At 39.3% G+C, this 26,815-nt stretch overlaps 1 protein-coding gene across 2 annotated transcripts in view; it reads right to left on the reverse strand.

Moving 5' to 3' along the window:
• The window catches only part of Sp3 (Sp3 transcription factor), a 47,537-nt gene that overhangs the window by 13,956 nt on the left and 6,766 nt on the right, over positions 1–26,815 (reverse strand). For both annotated transcript variants that reach the window (XM_076569672.1, XM_015988038.3), the window contains one exon: positions 22,609–23,971. In XM_076569672.1, coding sequence (XP_076425787.1) covers positions 22,609–23,971 — 1,363 coding nt within the window. The remainder of the gene's footprint in view (positions 1–22,608; positions 23,972–26,815) is intronic.

Here is a 26,815-nt window from a genome sequence, read left to right on the forward strand (position 1 = left end):
ATATTTCCTGAAAATTATGCTTCAATTTCTCTTATTATGGTTGTATCTTTAGTTTCTAGTTCGTTCCCCCCACGTATATGAGTTGAAATCCCAGAAACTTAGGGTATCTTCTAAAAATTAAGTTCATAATTTGAAGTTCAGCTAGAATAGTTACTCTTCTAGTTTCTAAGGGAGAAAATTGTGACCAAGAGTTCAATTCATGCCTTTATCAGGTTTACCTTTTAATTAGAAAGGACAAGCAAGCAGGCAGCACTTGGTGGCAATGACGTATATGAAAGAAGAGACAGGCTAAGGAGGACAGGAAGTGACGAGAGAGAGTCATTATTGTTTTAACAGAGTGGAAGACGGTCTCTGCCAGTGTGGCGACACCTGGCCTGAAGGAGGCAACAGAGCAGGCAGAGTCAACGCAGAAAGCAAGACAAGGTGGATGGACAGCTGAGGAATTCAAAGAAAAGAAGGCAGCCTGTATGGCAGGAGTATAACAAATGTGGAGAGCATATGAAGACCAGAGAGGTAAAACTGGGGTAGCCGAGGGGAGAGAAGCATATATGACATACATTATTATGCAGGCTATTATAATAACTTCACATGTTATTCTGAGGGAAGGATGGAAAGGAGTGGTCATATCTGAATTGGATTTTATTAAAATAAACTCAGGATTACCCTGAGTGCTGTATATATAAAGTCTGCTAGAAGACAAAGGTAAACATACAGACACTAATTATTTTTAAGAAACTATTATAAATTACTACAGCCAATTATCAAATATGGCGACATAGACCTTTAATCCCAGCACTATGAAGCAGAAACAGGCAGATCTCTGTGAGTTCAAGGCCAGCCTGGTCTACACAGTGAGTTCTTGGCACCCAGAGCTACACACTGAGTCTTTAAAAACAAACTACAGCAAAAGATGGTGTCTGCTAGCCTTAGTGCATACCTGTACCTAGCACTAGGGAGGCTGTTGCAGGCGGATCCAAGATCAAAGGCTGCCTGGGCTCTACAGTGAGTTTCAAGCCAATCTGATCTGCACAATGAGAGAATAGTGGTGGTTTACCCAAGACAGTCAAGGCTCTGGGCTCAATCTCCAGCACTGCCAAACAAGCAAAACAAAGCAAAAGTAGCCAATGAAGGAAGAAACAAGTCAATTATTTCAGAAATATAATCAACCATGTTAAATACGTACTAAATAAGCGAGGTGGGGAGGTAGGGTGGAGGGTAGGGTAGGGCAAGCCTTTAATCCTAGCACTGGGAGGCAGAGGTAGGCAGATCTTGAGTCTGAGGTCAGCCTGGTCTACAGAATTCCAGGACAGCCAGGGCTACCCAGAGAAATCCTATCTCGAAAACCATAGATAGATAGATGATAGGTAAGAGTCAAATAAAATGACCCTTCAATATAAAGATGTAGTGAGCACTAGCTATCTTGACAAGAGCTGTTTCCATGAAATAAGAACAAAATTCGGCTTAGAGCCAATTCAAAACAACAGACAACCCTTTCCAGAGTTCTGCCGTGAAAGTAATCACTATAGTTTAGATCTAAAATGTGCCTCAAAGGTCCATGTGATAAAATCGAGTGCTCCTTAAGGTGGCACTATTGGGAGATGGAGGAACCTTTAAGTAGCAGAAGGTCTACTTCTGCTAGGCATGGTCATCATCAACTCCTGTAATCCCAGCTCTTGTGTAATAAAAAGCAAGAGAAATGGTAGTTCAAGGCTAGCCTGGGCTCAAAAAACAACCACAAAATCTTTAGATCATCATGTGCATGCCCCTTTAAGATGATAGCGGAAGTGGAAGGATAAGTTGACCTACCAGACACTCCTTACAAGGATGTGCTCTCACCCAAGAAATCAAAGTCAACTGTTCATTGGACTGAAGCCACCACAACTGTAAGCCAAACAAACCTTTCCAAACCTGACCATGCTAGGTATTGTTACATGGGACTAGTTGACTAACACAATGAGTTAGACGATACCACGCTGGAGAAATGGCTCAGTGGTTAAGAATACATATTGTTTCTTGCAGAGGACCAGAGTTCAATTCCCAGCACCCACATCAGGCAGCTCACAACTTCCTAGAGCTTCAGCTTCAAGCAGCCAACACCTCCCGCACGTCCTTGGGCACATACACAGACACGTATAAGTAATACAAAAAATTAAAAAAAGAAAAGGTCAGAACATTCCCTAGGATAACCTACAAGTAGATTTAACATGTAAGACTATCTGAAATAAGCTAGGTGGTAGTGGCGCAGCCTTTAATCCCAGCACTTAGGATGCAAAGGCAGGTGGATCTCTGTGAGTTTGAGGCTAGTCTGGTCTACAAATTGAGTTCCAAGACAGTCAGGAACAGAGAAATCCTGGCTCAAACAAACAAACAAACAAACAAACAAACAAAAACAAAAAAAGACTATCTGAAATACCACAAATTAGCTTTTACATCAAGTAGTACACTTGTACAACACATATCAGCAATATAAAAAGCAAATGTCCTTATTTAAATGACTAAGTATTTGAAGAACAAAGTTATATTAAAAAAATGTGACAGAAATAGAAATTTGAGGTTATTTGCATAATGTATTTAAAAACTTTACAAAGTAACAGCACTGTTTTTAATTTTGTCTATTATCTTCCTCAAAATGTTGAAGTTTCCCTCTGGCCTACTACTTGTTTGTCCTGTGACTTCGGTTGTTTTGGTTTGGTTTTCACTGCGGTTGTTCTTAAGACCTAACTATAAAACATAAATGGTAGGAGAAAATGTTATGTTTAAAAACATTTCTGCACAGGTAAAAGCTCAAATTTCAAAAGGGGAAATAGAAACTTAAATAATGAGACATACAAAAGACACACAGAGGCATGTAATATGATTACAAAGATAAAAGTAATTTTCAACATCAATTAAGCACTAACTTAGGACACAGATTTCTGTCAAAAGTATTACTGAAAAAAAAAAAAAAACTTAAGCAACTCTTCCTAAAATTGGTGCTAACTATTTATCAATAGAGCTAACAATATTTTGTCAGTTCTTAACTTCTTTATCAAGTCTGGAATGTACATATTCAATATAAAGATAACATTGCATAAATATGGATTGTGGTAGTGCTGATAAAACGAAACATCCTCCTTTATCAGTAGTGTATTTCTTTCTCTGCCTCTCATTTTCAAGCACTAATGAAAAGACTTCATTGGATTTTTCAAGTTTTCTGTCCATCTTCCCTTTAACCACTCTCAGCCGCTATAAAAACCACAGACAGAATTACAGGACACAGCCTACACAATTTCATACACTCTTTAGTTAGGTTTTCCTAGACAGATTTTATGGATACTTTCCAGAACTATCAAAAAACTTTCCCCTAATTTTCCTTTTAAGGGAATAGTTTTATAGACCTGGGTTCCTAGAAACTTAACTCCCTTAGTCTAATCAAAACAATACAAGATAGACTTGTTTATTTTTTGTTTTTAAGACAGGGTCTCACTCAGGAGCCCAGGCTAACCTGAAACTCACCATGTAGCCCATGCTGGCCTTGAACTTGTGGAACCCTCCTGCCTCAGCCTCCCAAGTGCTGGCTTAAAGGCATGAGCCACCATGCCTGGCTCTAAGGAATAGATTTCAAAACTAAATTTTATTTTAATACTTCCAAATATTACAAGATATATATGTTGCAATTTTTAAGCAATCTTCCCCTAAACCCTCACTCCTTAAATTTGGATCACTACTCTTCCATAACTACTTCCTTTGTCCCAACTAAAATCAATCCCTTATTAAATATTGGGTTCTTTTTTTTTGCGCCTTTTCCTGGAACTCACTTGGTAGCCCAGGCTGGCCTCGAACTCACAGAGATCCGCCTGGCTCTGCCTCCCGAGTGCTGGGATTAAAGGCGTGCGCCACCACCGCCCGGCTTAAATATTGGGTTCTTTTAACTGCAGTTTTTCAGATTACTGTCAGAACTTTTCTACCCACTTAAGAGACTATTCTGGACTAGTTGTTCTTCCTATTAAATTTAGACAATACACCTTATTTAAACACACACAAACAAGGTATATTACCTGTAAATAACAGGCTTCCTAAATGCCTTACAAAAGATCTCACTTTGTTGCCTTATCACAAATATGAGAAAAAGATCATGTGACCTACTATTAATACAGTATGAACAATAAAACACTAGCTTCACTTTTTTTTAACCTGGTAAAGAATAGTGTTTTAATCTTTTAGACAATGATAGCCAATACATTTTTTAATACTCATTATGCACCATGGTAAACAATATAACCTCAACACTTGCCTCCAACTACCCTTAATATTTTTTTTCTAGATGACACCATAAAGATGTTGTCTAGTTTACCTTAAGTTACAGTTAAGGTGGACAAAGGTGGTACACAGAACAAAAAAAAATAGGTAAATTTATAAAACCTATTAGAATAAGGTCTTTACTGAGGACTAACTTTCTGGGGCTGAGATAGCTTAGTGGGTCAAGCGTTTGCCATGCAAGCATGAAACACTGAATTCAGAGCCTCAACCTCCATGTAAAGAGCCAGGTTTAATGGTACATGTCTGTAATCCCAGTGTTGGGGATCTGATCAGTGAACTCCAGATAAAGAAATACTACCTCGTGGATAAGCCAGCCCTGAAGTTGTGAACATGGGAGAGCTATCCTCAATACTCATCTGTCACATGGAGGCAAGGGCAGGGGAGAGCTGGCCTTGAGACCGTAAGAACAGGAGAGTTGCCCCTGTCCGCAACCAGTTGCAACACTCAGGAAAGCAAGTCCTGCACCTCACATGGGCAGCACAACAGAGCCAAACCCATTGGTGGAGGTGTGTGCGAGCCAGACCCTAAATTTTGAGCACAGGAGAGCTGTCCCTATTACCCATCTGTTGTGTGGCAGGATGTGTGGGGGAGACAGACCCTTCCCGACTATCTATCAAGGCCCGAGGCAGGTGGGAGAGTTGGTCCCTACACCACTGTGTTGCCTGGGCAACAGAAGGTTTAAGTGTAGGAAATGAGACCATGGAGACATGAAAGCAGAACTGGCCCTACCCCTTGCTCATTTCTGTAAGGTGTCCTTGCCAAGACAATGCAGGTGCTCAACCTAGTGGTCAGGACAAGGGAGAGCTGGCGGGCTGACCAACCATGCAACTATCCAGGCCCAGAATCAGGATTATGTGTTGGCCCACCCCAATGTCCATCCCATCTGTGATCTGCTGGAGTACATGAAGGGACTGGTCCTGCAGACCCAAAGCTGCACGATCTCCACAAGGCAACAGCAGGATAACCAAGAGGAGTCCCAGTGAGGGCCCCCCATCGACAGTGCAGCAGAAATCAGAGGCCTCGAACCAGACCAATGACTCTTTGCAATGAACACTTGCAAGTAAAGTCACACACAGTGCATGCGACTCACTGTGAAATACCACAGCTTCCATGACAAGATTGATTTTTTCCTTCTCTCTTTTTCTTTTTCCTCTTAAATTTTATTTTATTTTGGGTGGGGAGGTTGAAAGGGTAGAAGATGGATACGAAGGGACGGTGTAATGAATGGGATGGAGATACATGATGTGAAAGACACAAAGAAAATAATAAAAAGAAAAATGTTTGAACTTAAAAAAAAAAAAAGAAAAGAAACACTACCTCAAAAATAAGAGGGAGGCCAGGTTTGGTGATCCACATCTTTAATCCCAGCACTTCAAAGGCAGAGACAGGCAGAGAGCTCTGTAAGTTTAAGGCCAGCCTATTCTACATAACCAGATAGGTCCAGGACAGCCAGGGTTACATAGTTAGACCCTACCTCAAAAAAAGGGGATGGGTAGGGTGAGCAACTGAGGAAGATAGTCAACACTGAACTCTGGCCTCAGTGACCTCCACAAGCACACAAGTATGTGTGAGTGCATATGTATACATACACATTAGTTCTTTGCATCAGAGCCAGTTCACAGGAACAAGAGCATTATTAGCTTCCCATATGTATACCATATATTAACTGCAGTTTGGTAAAATTAATAACTTGAAAACATGAGATGAATTTTAGTATATACCTAAATACTCCAAACTACAATGTAGTAGTAGTATGTAGTCTTATGGAAATCTTACTATACACTACAAAGTAGAAATAACTCAAGGTCATTATGCTAATTGAAATAAGCAAATAACAAAACACAAATCCATAAACATCAAGTATCTAAAGAGTAGCCAGAATCATTGAAACAGAAAGTAGGAAGAAAGCTGCACAGTCTAGAGACAAGAGAAAAGGGGAATCAGCACTGAACACATACAGAACTGTGGTTTGTAGTATCAGAAAGTTTAGGAGCTATGTTGAACATACTTAAAAAATTAAAAAACAAATTGGTAAGAACTGAAGTGATGGTTCAATAGGTAAAGTACTTGCTGCTAAATCTTACAACCTGAATTCAATCTCTAAACATAAAGATACAGTATAAACTCATTTCTGAAACTAAAGTAACTTAGAATTCTTTTCAGTAAGTTCAATTATAAATTTTTAAAGTTGAACACTGGAAGAGCATTACTTACTACTTCAAGATTAACTGTTATCTCAAGTACTTTTAAAATTCAAAACCCTCAGGGCATGAGTTACTTGGGAAAGTATGAGTAATACTTGAACAGAAATGTTTCCAAAAATCAATTAAACATTATCTGTCTTCTATATCAGAAAGCTCAGGATATTAAATTTGTGAATAACTCTACTTTATTAATAAAAGTAACTTCCAGTTATTACACAGGGCTTAGATTCTAGGTTTTGCTGTTGCTGGCCTTTTTTTCCTTAGATTTATTTATTTTTAGTATATATGTATATATATATACACACACATATGTATGTATGTATTTTGCCTGCATATATGCTTGTGCACCCAGAGGCTAGAAGATGGTGTTACAGACAGTTGTGAGCCACCATGTGGGTGGGTGGGTGCTAAGAATCCAAACTTGGCCCTCTCCTCAAGAACAAAAGCTCCTCAAATTTACATTCTATCAAAATAACATTCTATCACATCAAGTCAGGACTAGTAAGGCTGTGCTGTAATAAACAACCTTAACATCTTGATGGTTTGACACAACAAAAGGTTACTTATCTCTCACTACGTTTATACACAATCAATTCAGGCTAACGAAGATCTGATCCTAATGGTCCTTAGGAACCAAGGCTCCACATGAGAATTTTCCCAAGACTACCTTACCAAGAGAGGAGCATAAGGCAAATTACACCCTAGTCTTGAACTTTCACTCACATTTTACTGTCATAAAAAGGAATGCTGCCACATCTAACGTCAATGACTACAGGGAAGGGCAATCCTATCATGTGCCTAGAAAAAAGAGAAGTAAACTATGAAGACTTTGTCTCCCAAGTCCCTCTGATGGCCAAACTCAATTTAATTTACTTCCTATATACAAACACACCTTATCTCTCAATACAGAAGGGAACTAAAATATACTATAATTAGAGTTATCAAACTCGATGAGGTTCAGTGGGTGGCATGGAAATAACCTATTAGGCCCATATACAGTCTCTTTAGAGACCTGCTCATTAAACAAGTAGATATACTTACTTAGACACATGGGGTGGGGTGTTAAAAATACATTCATGATACTATGTAAAAAAAAAAAAAAAATTCATGAAAATACCTTTATTCAAAAAAAATGGGGAGGCAAAATAGTCCCTAACTCTTAAGTAATTTGTAAACCCAGTTAACAGCACAAGAGCTCTGGGGGGTGGAGAAATGCTGTAACTCTTGGAAGAAGTTTCTCACTCCACTGCTTTTCCAGCCTCTTCTGTAGGGTTTTTCTTTATCTGTAATCCTCACTCAATACAAATAAAATCAATATCAGTTTGTTCCCTGAGAGGAATCCTCAGTACACAAGCAAGTAAGAGAGTGAGTGATACAAGCCAAGCTAGATCATCAAATCTTGAAGTTAAATCTTTTTCAGACTTTTGTTCAGGTCTGTGGTTTCTTTGGCTAGACAACTGAAAAAGTTAGCCAGGTATCTTATCTACTTGAGAGTTCCAAATGCCAGTGTCTAAACCACACCTTTCCCCAAAACTTGGTTTTGCCTTGGGTCTACCAGGTTCTTCGCTCTCTCTTACTTAACTGTGGGTGCTTGAGCTTCCCCAAACTTAGCCATCAATCAACACCTTTAGTTTCCCTTTCCTCCTAACCCAAGGGAAAGGCACTAATAACCCCTTTAGCAAACCACTGAGTCACCTGAATCTTTTCCTAAGTTTTAACAACAGGAGTGAATGACAACCATAACCTGAGTGGATCCTCTCCAAAGGACTGACATCCCTTTCTAGTTCATCTCTTTTTCCTAAGAGCTTGCTGGAGCCAATAACGGCAGCTAAAATACTGTTTGCTTTCCAAGGTCATCCCCCAAACAAATACAAGTCCTTGCTGTCTGAGCTTTACCAACTGCTTCTCCTTTGCACATCACCATCCTCTGACAGTGGTTTGCACTGCCTGATTGAGCCAATGCTACAGTCAAGGTTTTCTGTTAAGAACATACATTCTTCCTATCAATTTTTAATTAAAATAGGTTATTAACTGTATGATCCAACAGACACATAATGAAATCACACATAATTTCCAGTTGTCAAATAGGTTAAAAAGCAGTAAATTTTAATACTATTTCACTTAACTCATGAGCAATATAAAAATTACTCTTTTGAGGCAGACAAGGTAGTTCATGCCTGTAACCCCAGAAGGTAGAAACAAGAGGACCAGGATTACCATTACCTAGAGTTGAAGGCTAGCCTAGACTACATAAGACTATCTAAAAACAAAAACAAAAACAAACAAACAAAAACCCGGAGATTTGTATATTCTAATACTAAATCTTCAAATTTCAATTTTCATTTTGTGGTTTCATACCTCAATCTGTCTAGACATATTTCAAGCACTTGAAAGCAACAAAGAAATTGTATAATCCCTAGAATTACAGTAGCTTACAATAAAGGTGTATTTTGTATTCATAGCCATCATATGACAGCTAATGCTGTACTTCCAGCTTTTCTCACAGATCAATAACGATGGAACAGACAGTGGCACACATCAATAACCAAAGCACGTGACACAATCATACACAATTTGGGTACACTGTGGGAAGGGTGTGCAAAGTAGACAAGAGTACTGACTACTAGAATTTTGTTGTTGTTGTTGGTTTGGTTTGGAGACAGTGTTACTCTGTGTAGCCCTGGCTGTCCTAGAACTCTGTAGACCAGGCTGGCCTCGAACTCAGAGATCCACCTGTCTCTGCCTCCCAAGTGCTGGAATAAAGGTGTGCACCACCACTCGGCTAGACTCATTTTTTTAAAATCACAATTTGAAACTTTCAAACTATGTTTTCAATAAATTTTATCCCAACTTTTCCTTCTTCCCCCTCAACACATACACGTGCATTCCAGTTAGGTTTGCTTAGCAAGAGCTAACCCCAAGACAAGAGAGAAGGGAGGGAGGGAGGGAGAAAGGAGGCACAGAAAGGGGTAAGGAGAAAAGAGTAGAAGGACAGGAGGAAAGAGAAATAAAAGGTGAGATTATAATCTATACTGTATTAGACAGATTCTACAATCAACTAAATAACACAGTAAAGTAACTCTGACAAGCAAAATTCTTTACCAAGTAACATATCTCTCATCTAACAAAGTTTCTGAAGATTTGGAAAAATAACAAGCAAAGTGTCAACACTGCTCAAACACTATTCAACAAGACTTCATATTCTCTTCACAACTTCTCTTACCAAGACTCTGAAAATTAGATGGAAAAGTTCCATTCATCCTCAAAAGTGGGATAAAAGGAAAACAGAAAAATAGCAAAACATTGTGGCATACACCCGAGCATAGCACTTAAGAAAGAAAGCCGAAAATTCAAGGCCAGCCTGGACCACACAGCAAAACTTTGTCTCACAGGTAAGGGGATGGGGTAATATTAACATACACTAAAGAAAATTTTTGCCAAATTTTACAAAGGGTCTTCTATTTCCTTTATAAATTAATTTCCTGACATTTAACACTAAAAATCAGTTGTCTACTCACTCACCCAAATATAAAGATCAGTATCAGATTTTCAAGGTTAAAAAGCTGACACTGTGGTCTCACAGATGAGGGTGAACTAACTCCCCGCTTCCTTGGAGTAAATGCTTACTCTGTTCCATTTACAGTCGAGCATTCGCAAAAGCATTTTGGGATATTTGAAGATCCATGGTAATGGCTAAATTATAAAAAATACTCAGAATTAAAAACTTGTAAGTGGTAAGCAATAAAAAGCATCCTAAGGAGAGAACATACATATATAGGGAAAACTGCACTGGTTCAGATGTGTTCACTTCAAACAGCCATTAATTTTTCCTTACAAGCTTCAAGTTTCAAGGTTTGCTTTTGTGAGTGTTTTGCTTACATGTATGTGTGTGGCTGGTACCTGCATAGGCCAGAAGACGGTGTTCCTGGATTCCCTGGCTTCAGACAGTTGTTTAAGCTGCCATGTGGGTGCTAGGAACCATACCCAGGTCCTCTGGAAAAGTAGTAAATGTTCCTCACTGCTAAGCCATTTATCTTTCCAGATTTTGAGTGCTCTAACTTACTATTCTAAGAGAAAATAAGTTCTTAAAAAAGCAAAGATGATAGTATCTAAGCAGCCATACAGTTTCTTTTCTGAGAGAAAAAAAAATTGAAAACCAAAACTCAATTGTGATGGTTTGAATAAGATGCCCCCCATGATCGTGGGCATTTGAATACTTGGTCCCCAGTTGGTGACCCTGTTTGGAGACTTAAAAGGTGTGGCCTTGCAAGTCACTGAGGGCGTTTTGAGGTTTCAGGGAATGTCACCATTCCCAGTCCTCTGCTTTCTAGGTGAGCGCTCTCTGAGCTGTTCCAGTGACCATGCCTGCCTGCTATCTATCATCCTTCCCCCACCAGGATGGACCCCTATCACTCTGGAACTCTAAGCCGAAATAAAACCTTCCTTCTCTAAGTTGCCTTGGTCATGATGTTTTATCACAGCAACAGAAAATACACCAATCCAAGCCAAAATTATCCATCTATTCCAAACTAAACTTCCCAATGCCAGATATCAGGGAAAGAGAAATCTTACTACTCAGCAAAATGTTACCCAGTAAAACATCCTGAGAGAGCATCGGAGAAGTTACAGAAAATGTGCGTCCTTACCTGCATGTTTTACTGCTGGCAGCGGTAAACTTAAGATCCCCAAGCTACTCTCCAAACTTTCCTTAACAAGCCAGGCATGGGGGCACACGCCTTTAACCCCTGCATTTGAGAAGCAGAGGTAGGTGGGTCTCTGTGAGTGAGGCCAGCCTGCTCTACAAAGTGAGTTCAAGGGCGGACAGGACTACACAGAGAGACAATGTCTCAAACGGAAACTTTCTTAAACACCTTTAATTCTTTAACTGTGTGTACATCTATGTCCAGTTTATGTATACTACATGTGTGCAGGTATATGCAGAGACCAGGGGGTGTTGGATCCACAGCAACTGGAGTTATAGACAAATATAAGCCACATGACGTGGGTGCTGAGAACTGAACTCTACAAAAGCAATAGGCACTCTTAACCACTGAGCCATCTTACCAGCACACCTCCATTAGCTCCACTGTCAATTCTCTTCTCTTCTGACTTCAAATACTTATAACTTCTACTTCATTTGGTTACATTCTGAGCTCAGTCTCTACATTTCTACTGCAACAGTGTGTGGGGGGGGGCCAGCTCCCACCTTTTCAAGGGTTCTTATGAGGCGGAGAGAGGGATAAGAAAATATTAGAAACATAGCGAAGAGGAAAAAGACAGAAACACAGGATAGCATAGGGAGGACCTGGGTCAATACTCAATGGCCGTTTCCATTTATTCAAAAGGGCTTTTGATAACAATGCCAAGGGGTGGGGCAAAAGAGCTCCCCTTTGCTAGATCAAAGCACACTGCAGCTCATCTGGTGTTCATGCCTGTTGTCAAATCATTCCCTTATGCAACCCTTCTGGGTAAAGCAAGCTCAGATTCTCTGACCCTAAGTACGGTCTCACTAGGAAACCCCTGTAAGTCTCTACACCACAGTCATTTCAAGTCATCCAATACTTGTCACACCCAAATTAAGATTCTCCTTAAACTGTCAATGATCTAACCTTTCTTACACAATGGATCCATCCATCCTCTAAATACAGTTTCAGTAACTAATAATACTCTCACCTTCTTTCATCGCTTTATCCTGCATAACTAAAATAGCCTTCTACCTTCTTTAGTATTAATTTATTCTTGTTCCAATTTATTCCTCAAGCGTTTTCCAGCATTCCTTTACTCATATTATTCTTCTTCAAAATATTGCAATCCTAAATTAAAAAATAATACATTTCTAGCTGGGCATGGTGGTGCACACCTTTAATCCCAGCAATGGAGAGGCAGAAGCAGAGAAGAAGGCAATCTGTGAGTTTGTGACCAGCCTAGTCTAAGGAGCAAGTTTCAGGACAGCCAAGGGTGTTATATAGAGAAACCTTATCGTGAAGAAAAAAAAATTCACTTCATTACATTAATTGCATTAATTATTATTATAAGTCAATCGTAGTGATGCACACCTCTAAGCCTAGCACTACAGAATGAGTTCTAGGACAGGGATATAAAAAAAAATCCAAAAGTAAATATGAAGTTTCCTACCACTAAAATTCAGTGTTCCACTCCTATCCAATTTTACTGTGAGCTGACTCAGTGAGTCTATGTTCATGCTGCCTTGCCTAACCACCTGAGTTCCATCCCTGTAACCCACATGATTCCCACAAATTGTCCTGACCACCATATTCATGGCATGAAGCCCATGCACACACAGAAAGTATTTCCTTTTTAAAGAAGGTGCTCTATAAGCTATTAGCCAAACAGCACACACTCATGTCTATAGATATATACTCGGAAAGGCAAAATATGTTGATTTCTTTCTTTGAACAGATGTTTTGCACCAGAAACCTTAATATAAGTAAGTGGAGAACAGGGAGAAATTGAGTTATTAAAGTGTCTCCTGGGCTGGGCATACCTATTCTATCAGCATTCAGAAGGCAGAGGCAAGATTCGTCATAGTTCAAGGCCAATCTGGGCTACACAATGAGGCCACCTCTTTGCACTCACTAGTAAGCATCTTGCCCTCATGCCTTTACCTAAGCCAATCTAGATTTCCTCACTGAATGAAGTTCTCCCTTCTCTGAAGGAGTTTTCCAACAACTAGAAACCTTATTTATATCATCTAATTTAGTAACTTACACAGCTTTATACAGTCTAACTTTATACTATGTAACTGGCTCAAACAATCAGCAAACTAGACAATATGAAGGTGTACTTAGTCCCCTTACAGATCATCCACTATAAAAAATAAAAATAAAAAAAAATTTAAAAAAAAGGAACTATTTATTTGACCAAACACTCTTTAAAAACAAACCTATTGCAGGGTGGTGGCGGCACATGCCTTTAATCCCAGCACTCAGTAGGCAAAGGCAGGTGGATCTCTCTAAGTTTGAGGTTAGCCTGGTCTACAGCCAGGGAAACCTTGTCTTGAGAAACCAAAAAACAAAACTAAAACATAAAAACAAGAACAAACCTATCTATCGTCCTCTCATGTTTTTGAGCCCTTTCTCTGTATTTATTCAAATAAAACAACCAAAGAGTATTTATAAAAATGAGTTTTCTCATTCAGATGTAAGAACCTGTAACACTACTTTATTATGAATGTCTACCTCTACCCAGAACCTATCAACTATTTTCTTCATAATACAGGAAACAAACCAGTAAGAGACTCTGGAAGCACAATCTATCTTCAAAATTTTCACAGATCATGAAATCCTTTCCCACTTTTAAGCCAAGTTCATAGTCATACTGCCCAAGGTATTACTAGGAATAGGATTCAGTAACCCAAGCATTACAGATTTCTACCAACGGAAGTCAAGTCTCATCTCCACTCCTAATCAGGTGAGAAGATGAGGCTGAAGAAACGGCTCAGTAGTTGAGATCATTCTGCTTTTCTTAGAGGACTGAGGTTTAGTTCCCAGCACCCACATGGTGGCTCACAACCATCTGTCACTCCAGTTCCAGGGGACCCGAGGCCCCCTTCTGACATCCGCAGGCACCAAGCATGCACATGGTGCCCATACACACATACATGAAAGTAAAACACTCATACACATAAAAATATCTTTAAAAAACAAACCAACAAAAAAGAATGGAACAGCCATAGCTAGGAATATCAAGAGACATGGCATAAAAATGTTTAATTCAGAAGAAAAGTATAGCTGCCCAGAAATGTCAAGAGAACATACAGGCATGGTAATGTCTGTAGTCACCCTTCTATTAGGGAGTCTATGGACATAAAAACTGGTTACAATGTCAAATACCAGGAAGGAAGAGACTTGGCTTTATAAAGACGACACTTTTCAAATTTTCTGATCTTTTTATTGTTGCTGTTTTTTTTATTTTATAAGCTTTATTATTTAGAAAGTGCAAATAAAAACATCACACACCAAAATTAACTAGACTCAAAGTCTATACAACTCAATGAATTTATATACAATTAGAACTGGCATTAGAAATGGAAGCTGTGAAGCTTCACATTCAATTTTACACTTTCAATATGGAATATTTTTTATCCACTTATCCATCACCACCAAGAAGAACAAAACAATCCACAAGAGCATTAGAATCTGACAATTAGCTCCAGCACCTCTTTCATAACTCATGTAGATATTTGTATTCACTTGTTCCTCATCCTGATTATCTAGCTGCTCTTGGCTTTTTGCATGTGATACTATACTCACAGGTACACTTGTTTACATACACATGTACAACACTGGTAGGTTTCACGTATGAGAAAACATGCAGTTTATTGCCGAGATTATATAACCTCACTTAAATATCCACCAACAAATGAATGGATAATGAAAATCTGGTGGATACATAAACAGAATACTACCCAATTCTAAAGAAAAATGAAAGAAAAATTGTAGAAAGATATTTTTAAACTCTCCTTTTATAGCTTGTAAACTTGTGTTTTATGTGAGCATTGTCTATTTAAAATTTGAAATGTCAGCCAGATGTAATGGCCCATGCCTTTATTTAATCCTGGAACTCAGAAGGCAGAAGCAGGAGGATCTCTGTGAGTTCAAGGTCAGCCTGGTCTGCATAGTGAGATCCAGGACAGCCAGGCCTGCATAGCGAGATCCTGCCTTAAAAAACAAAACCAAACCAAAACAAAACAAAAAAAAAAACAACCCTAAAAAAACTACCCACCCAAAAAAAAAAACAACCCAAACAATGAGTATGAGGTGTCCAAGACACATTGTTTTTACCTTACTAACTGCACCTCTGCGGTGCTTATTTTATTTATGCTCTAATAAATAAAGCTTACTTGGAGATCAGAGGAAAAAGCCAGCCACTGTATTTAATATAGAGGTCAGGCAATGAATGGTAGCACACGCCTTTAATCCTAGCATTCGGGAGGCAGAGATCCATCCGGATCTCTGAGTTCAAGGCCACACTGGGAACAGAGCCAAGCTGTGGTGGCACACGCCTTAAATCCCAGTGCTAGTTAACCATAGAGATTTGAAGGTCTATAAAGACAGACAGGAAGTAATAGAGCGAGGCAGAAAGAAGTGATGTAGCTGGGCAGAGAGAGGAAGTGAGATGGCAGGGCACAGAAAGGATACAGAAGTGAGTATACAGGAAGTGGCTCTCTCTCTTGGGCTGAGGATTTCCTAGGGTAAGAACTTGTGGCAGTGGCTTGTTCTGTTCCTCTGATCTCTTGGCTTTCACCCCAATATCTGGCTCCAGGTTTTTTATTAAGACCGTTTAGCAATTCATCTTACACACAGCAGACTCTAAGAGCCAGACTAACAAAGTGAGAACAGAGGAAGCATAAACTACTTGTTTCACATTCTAATTTCTAATTTTTTCAAGTGACCATTTCACATCCTCCTTCTCAAACTTGTGACATCTGCCTGCCTTCCTACCCAACTGGTTTCTATTATAAAACAAGAACACGTTGTTTGTCATATTGCTTCTCGTCAACTTATCTGTAAGAGATCTCTATCCATAATCCTCCCAGGCACAACATGGCTATCTCACTACAACATCCAACCCCTGTACCTGTATCCCACATTCCATCCTGCTCGTCCACTTCAACTTCTTTGCTCCACTATGCCTTCTTTCTGCCACCTTTCTGTTTCAACTACCATCTTGTTTCAGTGATACTCCTAGGTCTGTAATTACTACCACTACTTCCTTAGTATGTAGTTAGTTAGTATGTAGTTAGTATTCAGGCTGTGCTAGGTTAGAATCCTTCATTTCTAAAACTGTTGTTGGAGTTATATTTTAAAAAAAGATTCAGGGATGGAGAGCTGGCTCAGCAGTTAGCAATGGCTGCCCTTGCTGCAGACCCAGGGTCAATTCCCAGCACCCACATGGTGCCTCACAACTGACTGTAAACGCAGTTCTTCTGGCCTCTACAGGAACCTGGCCCACACCTGGTGCACAGGCAAACACGCAGACAAAACACTCATATACATACAACTTAGTAAACTTTTTTCTAAATCATGATCTTGGTATTGAAATTACAACAGAATTTCCAACCAGACCCAAAATGTTTCATCTCATCATATCTATATTTATTAAAGACACTCAACATTTCATTTCTAGTCCAGCCTGAACAGCAGATTCTGATATTCAACCAACAGTTTACTGAAGTCATTCACTTGAACATCAAAATTCCAATTTAACCAAAGTTCCAACAGTTACGGATTTCCTCTCACCCCACTCTTCCTCAGCTCCCTTCTCTCAGTCCCTCTCCTCTTTCCTCATGCTTCCTCTACAACAAAAGTCAGTTCCTAAGAGGAGAGGCAATGAAAGGACCTTAGGAACATCAGGAGTTTAGTCAAATTCACTGCTTTAAAAAGCCTGGAATAGGGGCTGGAGAGATGGCTCAGCGGTTAAGAGCACTGGCTGCTCTTCTAGAGGACCTGGGTTCAATTCCCAGCACCCACGTGGCAGCTCACAACTGTCTGTAACTCCAGTTCCAGATTATCTGGCACCTTCACAGACATACATGCAGGCAAAACATCAATGCACATGAAATAAATCATAAGGGAAAAAAAGGCGCCAGATAGTGGTGGTGCACACCTTTAATCCCAGCATGCAGGGAGCATAGGCAGGTGGATCTCTGTGAGTTCGAGGCCAGCCTGGGCTACGGAGTGAGTTCCAGGAAAGGAACCAAAGCTACACAGAGAAACCTTGTCTTGAAAAACAAACAAACAAACAAAAAAGGCTGGAATAAAGGCCTTTTTTTGTTGTTAAAAGAATGCTTTTTTTTTAAAAGGACACATTATAGAGTACTGGTTTGGGGGATTTTCTCCAGTAGTCTGGAAAAGTGATATCTAGCAAAACTAAAATATGTCAAACAAGGACATACTTTCAAGCATTTTCATCTAGGCATCTATGCCTATGTACAGATAAAAAACGTTTTATTCTGAAGATACCTTTTTCTCCCTCCCCCTTTTGAATGCTGTGGATCAGGGCTATATTTATATACCACTAAACCCTGCTTTCATTTCCCCATCTTGTCAATTAAAAAGACTACATAAAGTTTCATAATAACCGAATACTCACTGGGGCTTGGGAAATGGCTCAGCCAGTAAAAGGTCTGCAGCACAAGTGTTTAGCTCTGAGTTCAGATCCCCCATGTAAAAAAGAAAAAAGGGGGTAACAACAGGAAGGTCCCTGGAGCTTGCTGACCACCCATTCTAACCAATCAATGGGCACCAGATCCACAGAAAGACTGTCTCAAAAGAAAAATGGGTAAGGTGAGTTTTGTCATAACATCAACCTCTACATCCACACCTACAACATAATCAACTATACACACAAAGAAAAGCCTTACGTTCCCAAAATGAAAGTGTCCTTTATTACTAGTGCTGGAATACTCATCAAAAAACAAATCACTGCCCTAAAAACCCTACCTTGAATTTAAGCCAGCGTTTCTATTTGGTAACATCTGAAGGCAACTTCCTGGAAGTACTTAATGTATGCCAACCTAGTTTCATAATCAACACGAATCCAAAGTATGTGTCCTGCATGGTGGATGTCTGCAGCCCAGCACCTGAGAGGCTGAGGAAGAAAGATCGATGCAAGTTTGGAGCCTATCTACCTTAGAGTGAGATTTGTCTCAAGACAAAATCATACAATTTCCAGTAATGCTTTCCTAACATTTTTAGCACTGTACAACACTAACCTTATAAAAATCTTCAAAAACGAATTTCTAAGAAAAAATTTCTAAATGTTTTTAGAACATTTCAGAATTTTCAAATGTTTCAGCTTACATCTTCAAATGTCTCACAAGTAACTCTCACACATAGAGGGATTAAATCCAAAACCTGTTGTGTGCTAAGCGCTGAGCCACACCCCTAGCCCAAGACTCTCTATGTAATGTCTTTAAATATGACTACAGTTCACAAAAATATTTTATTCATATTAGGATATCATGATATCCTCTCTCTCCCTCTCTCTCTCTCTCTGTCTCTCATAAACACATACATATACACACACAGAGGAAAAGAGAAATGAATACATAAAACTTAAAAATAAATCTTAAGAGTACCTGCCTAAGCAATGTGTCAGGCTCCCAGGCTTAATCCCCAGCATCAAGTAAATAAACAGCTAAACAAACAAACGCATCACATTAACACAAATGAACATTTTATGAAAAGCTACTTGCCAAACAAAAGTCTTTTAAAAAGAAAACAAGGCAGACATGGTGGTGCATGTCTGTAATGCCACCACTTAAGAGGTAGAGGCAGAAGGATCAATGCTGCAAATTAAAGCCCTGCCTGTTCTACACAGCAAGATCCATTAACAGCCAGGACTACAGAACACAAAGAGGGAAAGCATGTTTTATATTTTTGCAAATCCTTGAATGCTCGAGGAATAACTCAAGAGCCTTTCAGCTAACTATAGGCATTCTTTGATACTACTCCAAACTTGACAAGCAGCAGTCTCTTCCTTTCTTTTTTTTTTTTTTTTGGTTTTGCGAGACAGTTTCTCTGTGTGTCACTGGTTATCCTGTAACTTACTCTGTAGACCAGGCTGACCTCAAACTCAGATCTGTCTGCCTCTGCTTCCCCAGTGCCAGGCTTAAAGGCGTTCACAACCACCAGTCTCTTAAAGGTCAGTTCTAATGTAGAATCTTACCCCCATTGGTAAACTTTCCATGCTCTGTTGATCTATCTTACAGTTTAAATGGTTTGTAACACTATAAACTGCTTATTTAAAAACCACTGGTTCACTCAGCTTTCCTAGAGACTTCCAAGTGTCAAACACCCAATTATATTTTTAAAAATCTTTATCATTACCACCCATAGCATCAGGAAAAAATATAAACTTACACAGTAAATCTAAGCTATAGAAAAAAAATTCCAATTTTCTCCTAGAAATCCTTCATTTTACCACTGACAAGAAATATGTGCCTGTCAAATGTGACAAGCTCACTTCTATTCTTGCAAAAAGGTGTCAATCACTTCACATATGAAGTCTCAAAAACTAGTTTTGAGGATGAAGAAATGGCTCAGTGGTTAAGAGCACTGGCTGTTTTTCCAGAGGACCCAAGTTCAATTCCAGCATTCACCTAGTGGCTTACAACCATCTGTAACTTTAGTTCCAGGGAATCCAATATCCCTTTCTGGCCTCTGTAGGCACCAGACATGCACATAGCGCACAGTTTTAGGAAAAACGCCTAAACACATTGAGTTATCATTTCACCCAACTAAGATATCAAAATTAAAAAAAAGTGGTCAATAGTAAATACTGACTGAGATGCAAAGAAACTGGAACCCTCATGCATAAAACAAAAACAATATGCTTGTTCTCTCTCTCTCTCTCTCTCTCTCTCTCTCTCTCTCTCTCTCACACACACACACACACACACATTCATATAACAGCATGATTCATAGTAACCAAAGAAAGCAGAAACCCAATGTCTACCAACAGACAAGTTTTAATATATCCCTCCATAAAATATTATTTAGTTATAAAATGAAATAAGGTACTGATAAATCTACAACACAGATGAACCTTGAAAATACTGTTACATGAAAGAAAGGCACAATAGGTCACTAATATGAAATGAAAAGCAAATTAGAAGAGATAGAAAGTAGGTAAGGTAAGTACAAGAAGTAGCTGACAGAGACAAGATATGGATTGTTCGGGGTGATGAAAATGCTCTAAAAATAGGCAGATTACAGTTGCAAACTGAAAACTACTAAATTGTATGCTTTACAAGACAAATTTTGCGGGTTGTACTTCAATAAAGCTATTATTCTTAAGCACTTGACATGATTTCTAAGCACCTGAGTTTGATCCCAGTTCCCACAAGTAGAAAGAGCATCACCTCCTTCCGAACCAATGTGCACAATGGCATACACATAAATGACCTGCATTCACACACAGAGTAATTTCTTTTAAAAGCTACTACTTTTTAAAGTTATACAACATGTAAAAGTCAAAATTTTGTAAACATTTTTACTGACTTATCAAGTAGATTTTCAGTGAAACTATAATTTTACTTTAACTTGAAGTATATAATCATGAAGAATACAAATACTTGTACAGTTTAAAGGATTTTTTCTTTTTTTAATGTATATGCCCGTGTCTGTGTCTGTGTACACGTGTGTACACGCATAGGAGTATGCAGGTGCTTGCAGAGGCCAGGTTTAGGAACTGGAGTTACAGGTGTTTGTCTGCCACCCAAACATTAGCTGGGTTAGAACTAGTCCTCATATTGAGCTGCAAATGCTTTTAACCACTGAGTCATCTCTCCAACCTTGAGTTTAAAATCTGATCAGTCAGTGTGAACACAGTAAAAGAGGCAAATATCTTTGTATCATTAGAAAAAGAATTTCTGAAAGGATCCTCAGGCTCTCTAGAGGCTACAAATCAAACTTTGAAAAACTATTCTAAGTTGGGTGGTGGTGCACACCTTTAGCCCCACTGAGGAGGCAGAGGCAGGCAGATCTGTGAGGTCAAGGCCAGCCTGGTCTACAGTAGGAGATCCAGGACAGCCAGGGCTACAAAGAGAAACCCTGTCTTGAAAAACCAAAAAGAAAAAAGAAAAAGACAATTCTAAATCAGTTTCAGAAACCCAGATATAATAAAGAACTTCCAGATACAAATGTGAGACTCAAGCACAACCCCACTTTCTGGACATATATCTCAAATTTCTAAGAACAGGAAGAAGAGAAAATGGGGGAAAAGGAATCATTCAAAGTGATGATGGAAGCAGGGCAGTCTTTAATCCCCAGCACTTGGGAGGCAGAGGCAGGCAGGTCTCTTTTGAGTTTCAGGCCACCTGGCCTACAGAGCTAGTTCTAGAACAGGCAGGCTACACAGAGAAACCATCCCGAAAAACAAAACAAATGAACAGTAAAAACTGATGTTAAAAAAGTCACTTCAATCGATTCAATTCTGTAACCCAATTTAAGACTTTAGAATCAGAAAGACTGGAAAGGGGTTTTTTTGTTTTGCTGTTTTCAAAACAGGGCTTCCCTGTCCTGTGTAGCCCTGGCTGGCCTTCAACTCAGAGATCCGCCTGCCTCTGCCTCCTGAGTGCTGGGATTAAAGGCGTACGCCACCCCCACCCCCCCCAGCCAGACTGGAAAGTTTTAACAGTATGATCTCCTCAGAAATCTAAATGTGAAGTAGAAGAATTAAAATTGTAAAAGTCAGGAATTAGTGTAAAATGAAAATATTCAATGTTATCTAGACAAATAATAACATTAATATGGTAACAATGCTACATTTTAAGCTTCATTATTTAATCATGCTTGCAAAACATTCAATGAGTAGACTTAAACATCTACAATATATACTTATCAACAGTTATTTCTAACTCAGCCAAATTTAACGTCCACTATCACAAAAATCAGAATGTTAGGTCTGGCCAGTATCTACTTAGTTTCCTAGTTTAACATGCCCACTTTATATAATGAAGAAATTCAATCTGCCGGAGAGAAATAGCCAGAATCACCTATCTAGTGGCTGAGAGAGTTAAGTACTCTTAATTTCCAGCACCATGTTTTGTTATGCCAAGCTAATATTTCACCCAAATACCACATATGCAATGTCTAACCCAGCCAGGCATGGTAGCACACATCTTGAATCACAGCACTGGGAAGACAGGAGGCAGATCTGAGTTCAAAGCCAGCTTGGTCTACATGGCAAGTTCCAGGCCAGCCTTGGGCTACACTATCTCCCCCCCCTCCCGCCCCAAAAAAAGAAGTCAAACTCATCTCACACCAAGAACAATGAAGATACTCTCATGCCCTCCCCGACTCCCCAAAAAACTATGATGCCTGATAATACCAATGGAATGCCAAAACAAACATGTACCTGTTGTAGGGAAAAAAGTGTTACTAGTACAATAGACAATCTTTCACTTCAAATATTACAAAGTTTCAAAAAGAACAATTTGGAAAATACTATGATGTCTCCTTACATATAAATACAAGGATGGAGCACCTTTAATGAATGCCAGATGCTGATAAACAACTAAAGCAAAAATTTCCTGTTTTTATCCTTGCACTTTTTAAGGCATATCATCAAGACTCACCTGCAGGACTGTCAGCATTCTCTCCTGGATGTAGCTGTATACCAGTAGAATCTATAGAATTTACTGTAACTGTCTGTAGATTTGGCAACTGACCAGTGCTTAGACTAACTGGAGTTGAAGTCAACGCTCCACCTGCTGCAACTTGACCAAGCGTGAGTGTCTGAACAGGCGTCAAAGTTATTTGTTGGGCAGCGGTATTCTGTATTTGCAAATTCTGCAAGTTCTGGACCCCTTGTACTTGAAATGTTTGCCAGGTTATCTGTCCAGAAGGGGTCACTGTCTGTGCCTGAATTAAAAAGGTTCCAGGATTCAGTTGCAACTGAAGGTTTTGCAAAGCCTGTTGAGATATATTTTGACCACTGGCTTGCACACCATGGATTGTCTGTGGTGTAATACCTTGCACAATCTGGGCTTGACTGGTTGGCTGCTGAGAATCTTGAAGTTGTAGATGTTGTACAACAGGCTGTGCTGTAGAAACCTGAATATTCTGAGCCTGTGTCTCTTCAGAAACAGGCGACTGGATATAATTTCCCTGAAGATCTGAAGAATGGACTTGCCCACTAGAAGTAGTCAAGCTATTTGTGTTTTGTTGCAATATACCTGTACTATCTATCGTAACAGGCAACTGTGATGAAGAGGATGTTGGCACAAATAAATCTGTATCTGTATTGGTTTCATTAACATCAGGAGAAACCCGCTCACCAGTCCTTTCTGAATTGTCTGAACTATCCATAGCTTGTCCTGTGTTTATCAAATGTCCATCGGCATTAATGCCTGCAGTCATTGTCTGAGAACTTCCCGAGAGTCCCAAAGAATCTAGATCGACACTATTGATTGGTACAAAGGTAATATTTCCTGGCAGACCAAGAGGCACATTAGCAACTACTTGAGTTTGGCCAGGAAATGATGAACCACCAATTGCAACTCCCTGAACCTGGACTTGACCAGTCTGTGGTATGAGATTCTGGATATTAGCAGGAGGTGTTCCAGAGGCAAGTAGGGTTTGATTAGAGCCAGGAATGATCTGAATTTGACTGCTTTCTTGATTTATACCCCCATTATCTGAGGAGCCTGTGAAGCCAATCTGAACCTGCTGGGCATCTGTTGACTGAATCTGTGGTATTACTTGATACTGAACATTGGACACTGTACCATTTGATGAATCTGATCCTGGTGCAACTGAAAATATCTGTTGATTCTGCAAATTCTGAAGGGGAAGGACATACTGCCCACTTGAAGTAGCAGCACCTGGGATCTGCACTAGGTTGCCAGCTTCATCTTTTATAGCTGCAGGAGTGGCTGACAAAACCTCCCATCGGTTTGGTGCTCCTCCTCCTAACTGTGCAGAAGCCAAATCACCTGTCTGGATGAAGAAAACAAAAATGTTGTGATGCACGATAGCTTAACTCGATTACCAAAACACCTCACCTAGTACAAATCCTACTATGTAAAAATGAAAACCATCTTAATAAAACAAGAGCTCAAATACAGAAGCAGTGCTATACATACCACAGTAATTTTCACTTCGAGCTGTAAGTTACCATAGTACATCCTATTTAAATGGGGAAGTATCTTAATCAGAACATTCTAGATTATTTTACAACCACATTTTTATCCATGTGATTTTTCAGTCTCAACCAAAGCAGCTGAGTAACAGGGGGGGGGGGGAGAGATATATATAAATATTTAAACATATATAGCCTAGCAACACAAATTGATCTTTTAATCACTGATCTATAATCTTTAAACTGTACAAAACAGGGATGTAAGCAAGATTATGAACAGGACAGAGTTCAAAAAGTATTCAACCCACTAAAAATAATTAAATAAGCCAGGTAATGGTGACACACACCTTTAATCCTGACATTCAGGAGGAAGAGGCAGATAACAGATAAGAGTTTCAGGACACTCAGGAGGCTGAAGCAGATGACTGCCTCAAGTTTAAGACCAGCTTGGGCACTGGACGGTAGGAGCACACACCTTCAATCCCAGCACTTGGGAGGTAGAGGCAGGAAAACCCCGAGTTCGAGGCACCTGTTCTACAAGGTGAGTTCCAGCACAACCAGGGCTGTTACACAGAGAAACCGTGACTTGGGGGTGGCGGGGAGAGCCACCTTGGGGCTATTGAAGCAAACCTGGGCTATATAGCAAGATTTTTAAAAGAAAAACAAGCAAACAAAAAAACAAAAACTGACATCAAGTACCATTGAGGGAAGGAGCAGACACACACAAGCAGCACGGTGTTTGTTACCAAGCTATCTGAATTAGAAGAGTCAATCTGTGTATTACTGCTATGTCACAAATCTAAAAAAAGCTACAATTTTGTGATGTATAAATCACCAAACTACATATACAAATATAAATATGTACATACATAGATGTGCGTGTGTGTGTTTAGTAACTACTGGAGAGTACAGGGGAGATGAAACCTTACAAAAAACACACACACACACACACACACACACACACACACAGCAGCTGGGCAATGTTAAGGCTCCTACCTATGTTCCCAGCACAGGGGAAGTGGAGATGGAGGGTCATCTGGGATCCAAGGCCAGACTAAGCTATGAGTCAAGCCTCGTCTCAAACAAACAAAAACAACACTTAATGAGGAAATATTCCTGCGACTACACAGCAGAAGTCAAGTCTGCAAAGTTTTACTACTAGCTAAATGCTGGAGAATAAAGAATGTGGCCGTGCTTATTACTCTAAAATTGCCATAGAATATGAAGCATGTATGTTTTACATTCTGTAACAGCAAAGAATCATCCCCATGGTTTATAGATTCAACAACATTTAAAAAATGCCAATGTGGCCGGGCAGTGGTGGCGCACGCCTTTAATCCCGTGCTCAGGAGGCAGAGCCAGGCGGATCTCTGCGAGTTCGAGGCCAGCCTGGGCTACCAAGTGAGCTCCAGGAAAGGCGCAAAGCTACGCAGAGAAACCCTGTCTCGAAAAACCAAAAAAAAAAAAAAAAAAAAAGCCAATGTATGCAAGCAATGTAAAAAAATCCTACAGGACAAGGTCAAAGGATAGATTTTTTTTTTTAAAGGGAAAAAAATAGCAATATCTGACATTTGGGCTTTTCTTTTATGTGCCAGGTTCCATAGTTACACACTCTTAAGGCAATCCTGTGGTACTGTTATTAACATCTATACTTCACAGATAAGAAATAAGAGAGACAAGTCATATAATTATCAAAGAGCAGAGTATTTCATACTCAGGGTAAGAGCCCAAGCTCCTCTCAAACACTATTATACTTGCCCTCACTAAATGACCAGGAGTAAAGTATACTCAGTGTACTAAGACCAGTCATAAAGACACTGGCAAGAAGACCCTTTTTAACTTACTTACCATCAAAATAAAGCCATTATTACCTCACTAATTCTAGATTTATTTGTGATTTTCAATAACTCTATGTCACTGAACTATAAAAATATATGAATATAGCTCACCCAGCAATGTCGAAGTAAATATATGACTGAGCATAAAGGAATCTTTACATGATCCAAAACAGCATATCCACTTCTTATGAAAGTACTATTTGAGAAGTCAGCCTAGTTTATAACTTACACTAACTTTCACAGAAACTTTTTTAGAACACTACTTGTTTTAACTTTTTTATACTCACCAGTTCTCTTTGAGAATATAGTTAGACACTAAGAAATCCAATACTCAATTTTTATGTCTGAAAAGTCTATTTCAAAGAATGAACTACAGTTCATCTTTGATTTAATGCAAACATTTGAGCATATTTGTGAGGATATATACAAACAAAATTTTTGTCCACAAATGGTCAACTCTATTGAAGCAAACATAGATACACATGCTAGTATAATGTAAAAACTGGAATATACTAGCCACATAATCAAAACACAATGTGGGAACACAGAAGATGGGGGGTTGGGGGGGATTGTCCACACCAGAGATAATTAAGTCATTAAAACATAAAATTTCACTTTGGTCAGTTAGAGGCATTAATAAAAGTATAGTGACAATAAACTCCACAAGACAAAAAGAAACCTTAGCATTCAAGAGAGGGTCCAAAAAAGGCTTATATTCACAGCCAAAGCAATGGGGAACACAACCAGACACTTCTATCAAGACTTGTAAATGGCTTTGTAGATCCTGCTAAAGTGTTTGGACTTTCTCCTATAGATAGTAAATAAGAACTAGAAAGGGGTTATAAGCAAGTGACTGGTGCAATC

This window comes from Peromyscus maniculatus, chromosome 4 (assembly GCF_049852395.1).
Source record: "Peromyscus maniculatus bairdii isolate BWxNUB_F1_BW_parent chromosome 4, HU_Pman_BW_mat_3.1, whole genome shotgun sequence".
NCBI lineage: Eukaryota > Metazoa > Chordata > Mammalia > Rodentia > Cricetidae > Peromyscus > Peromyscus maniculatus.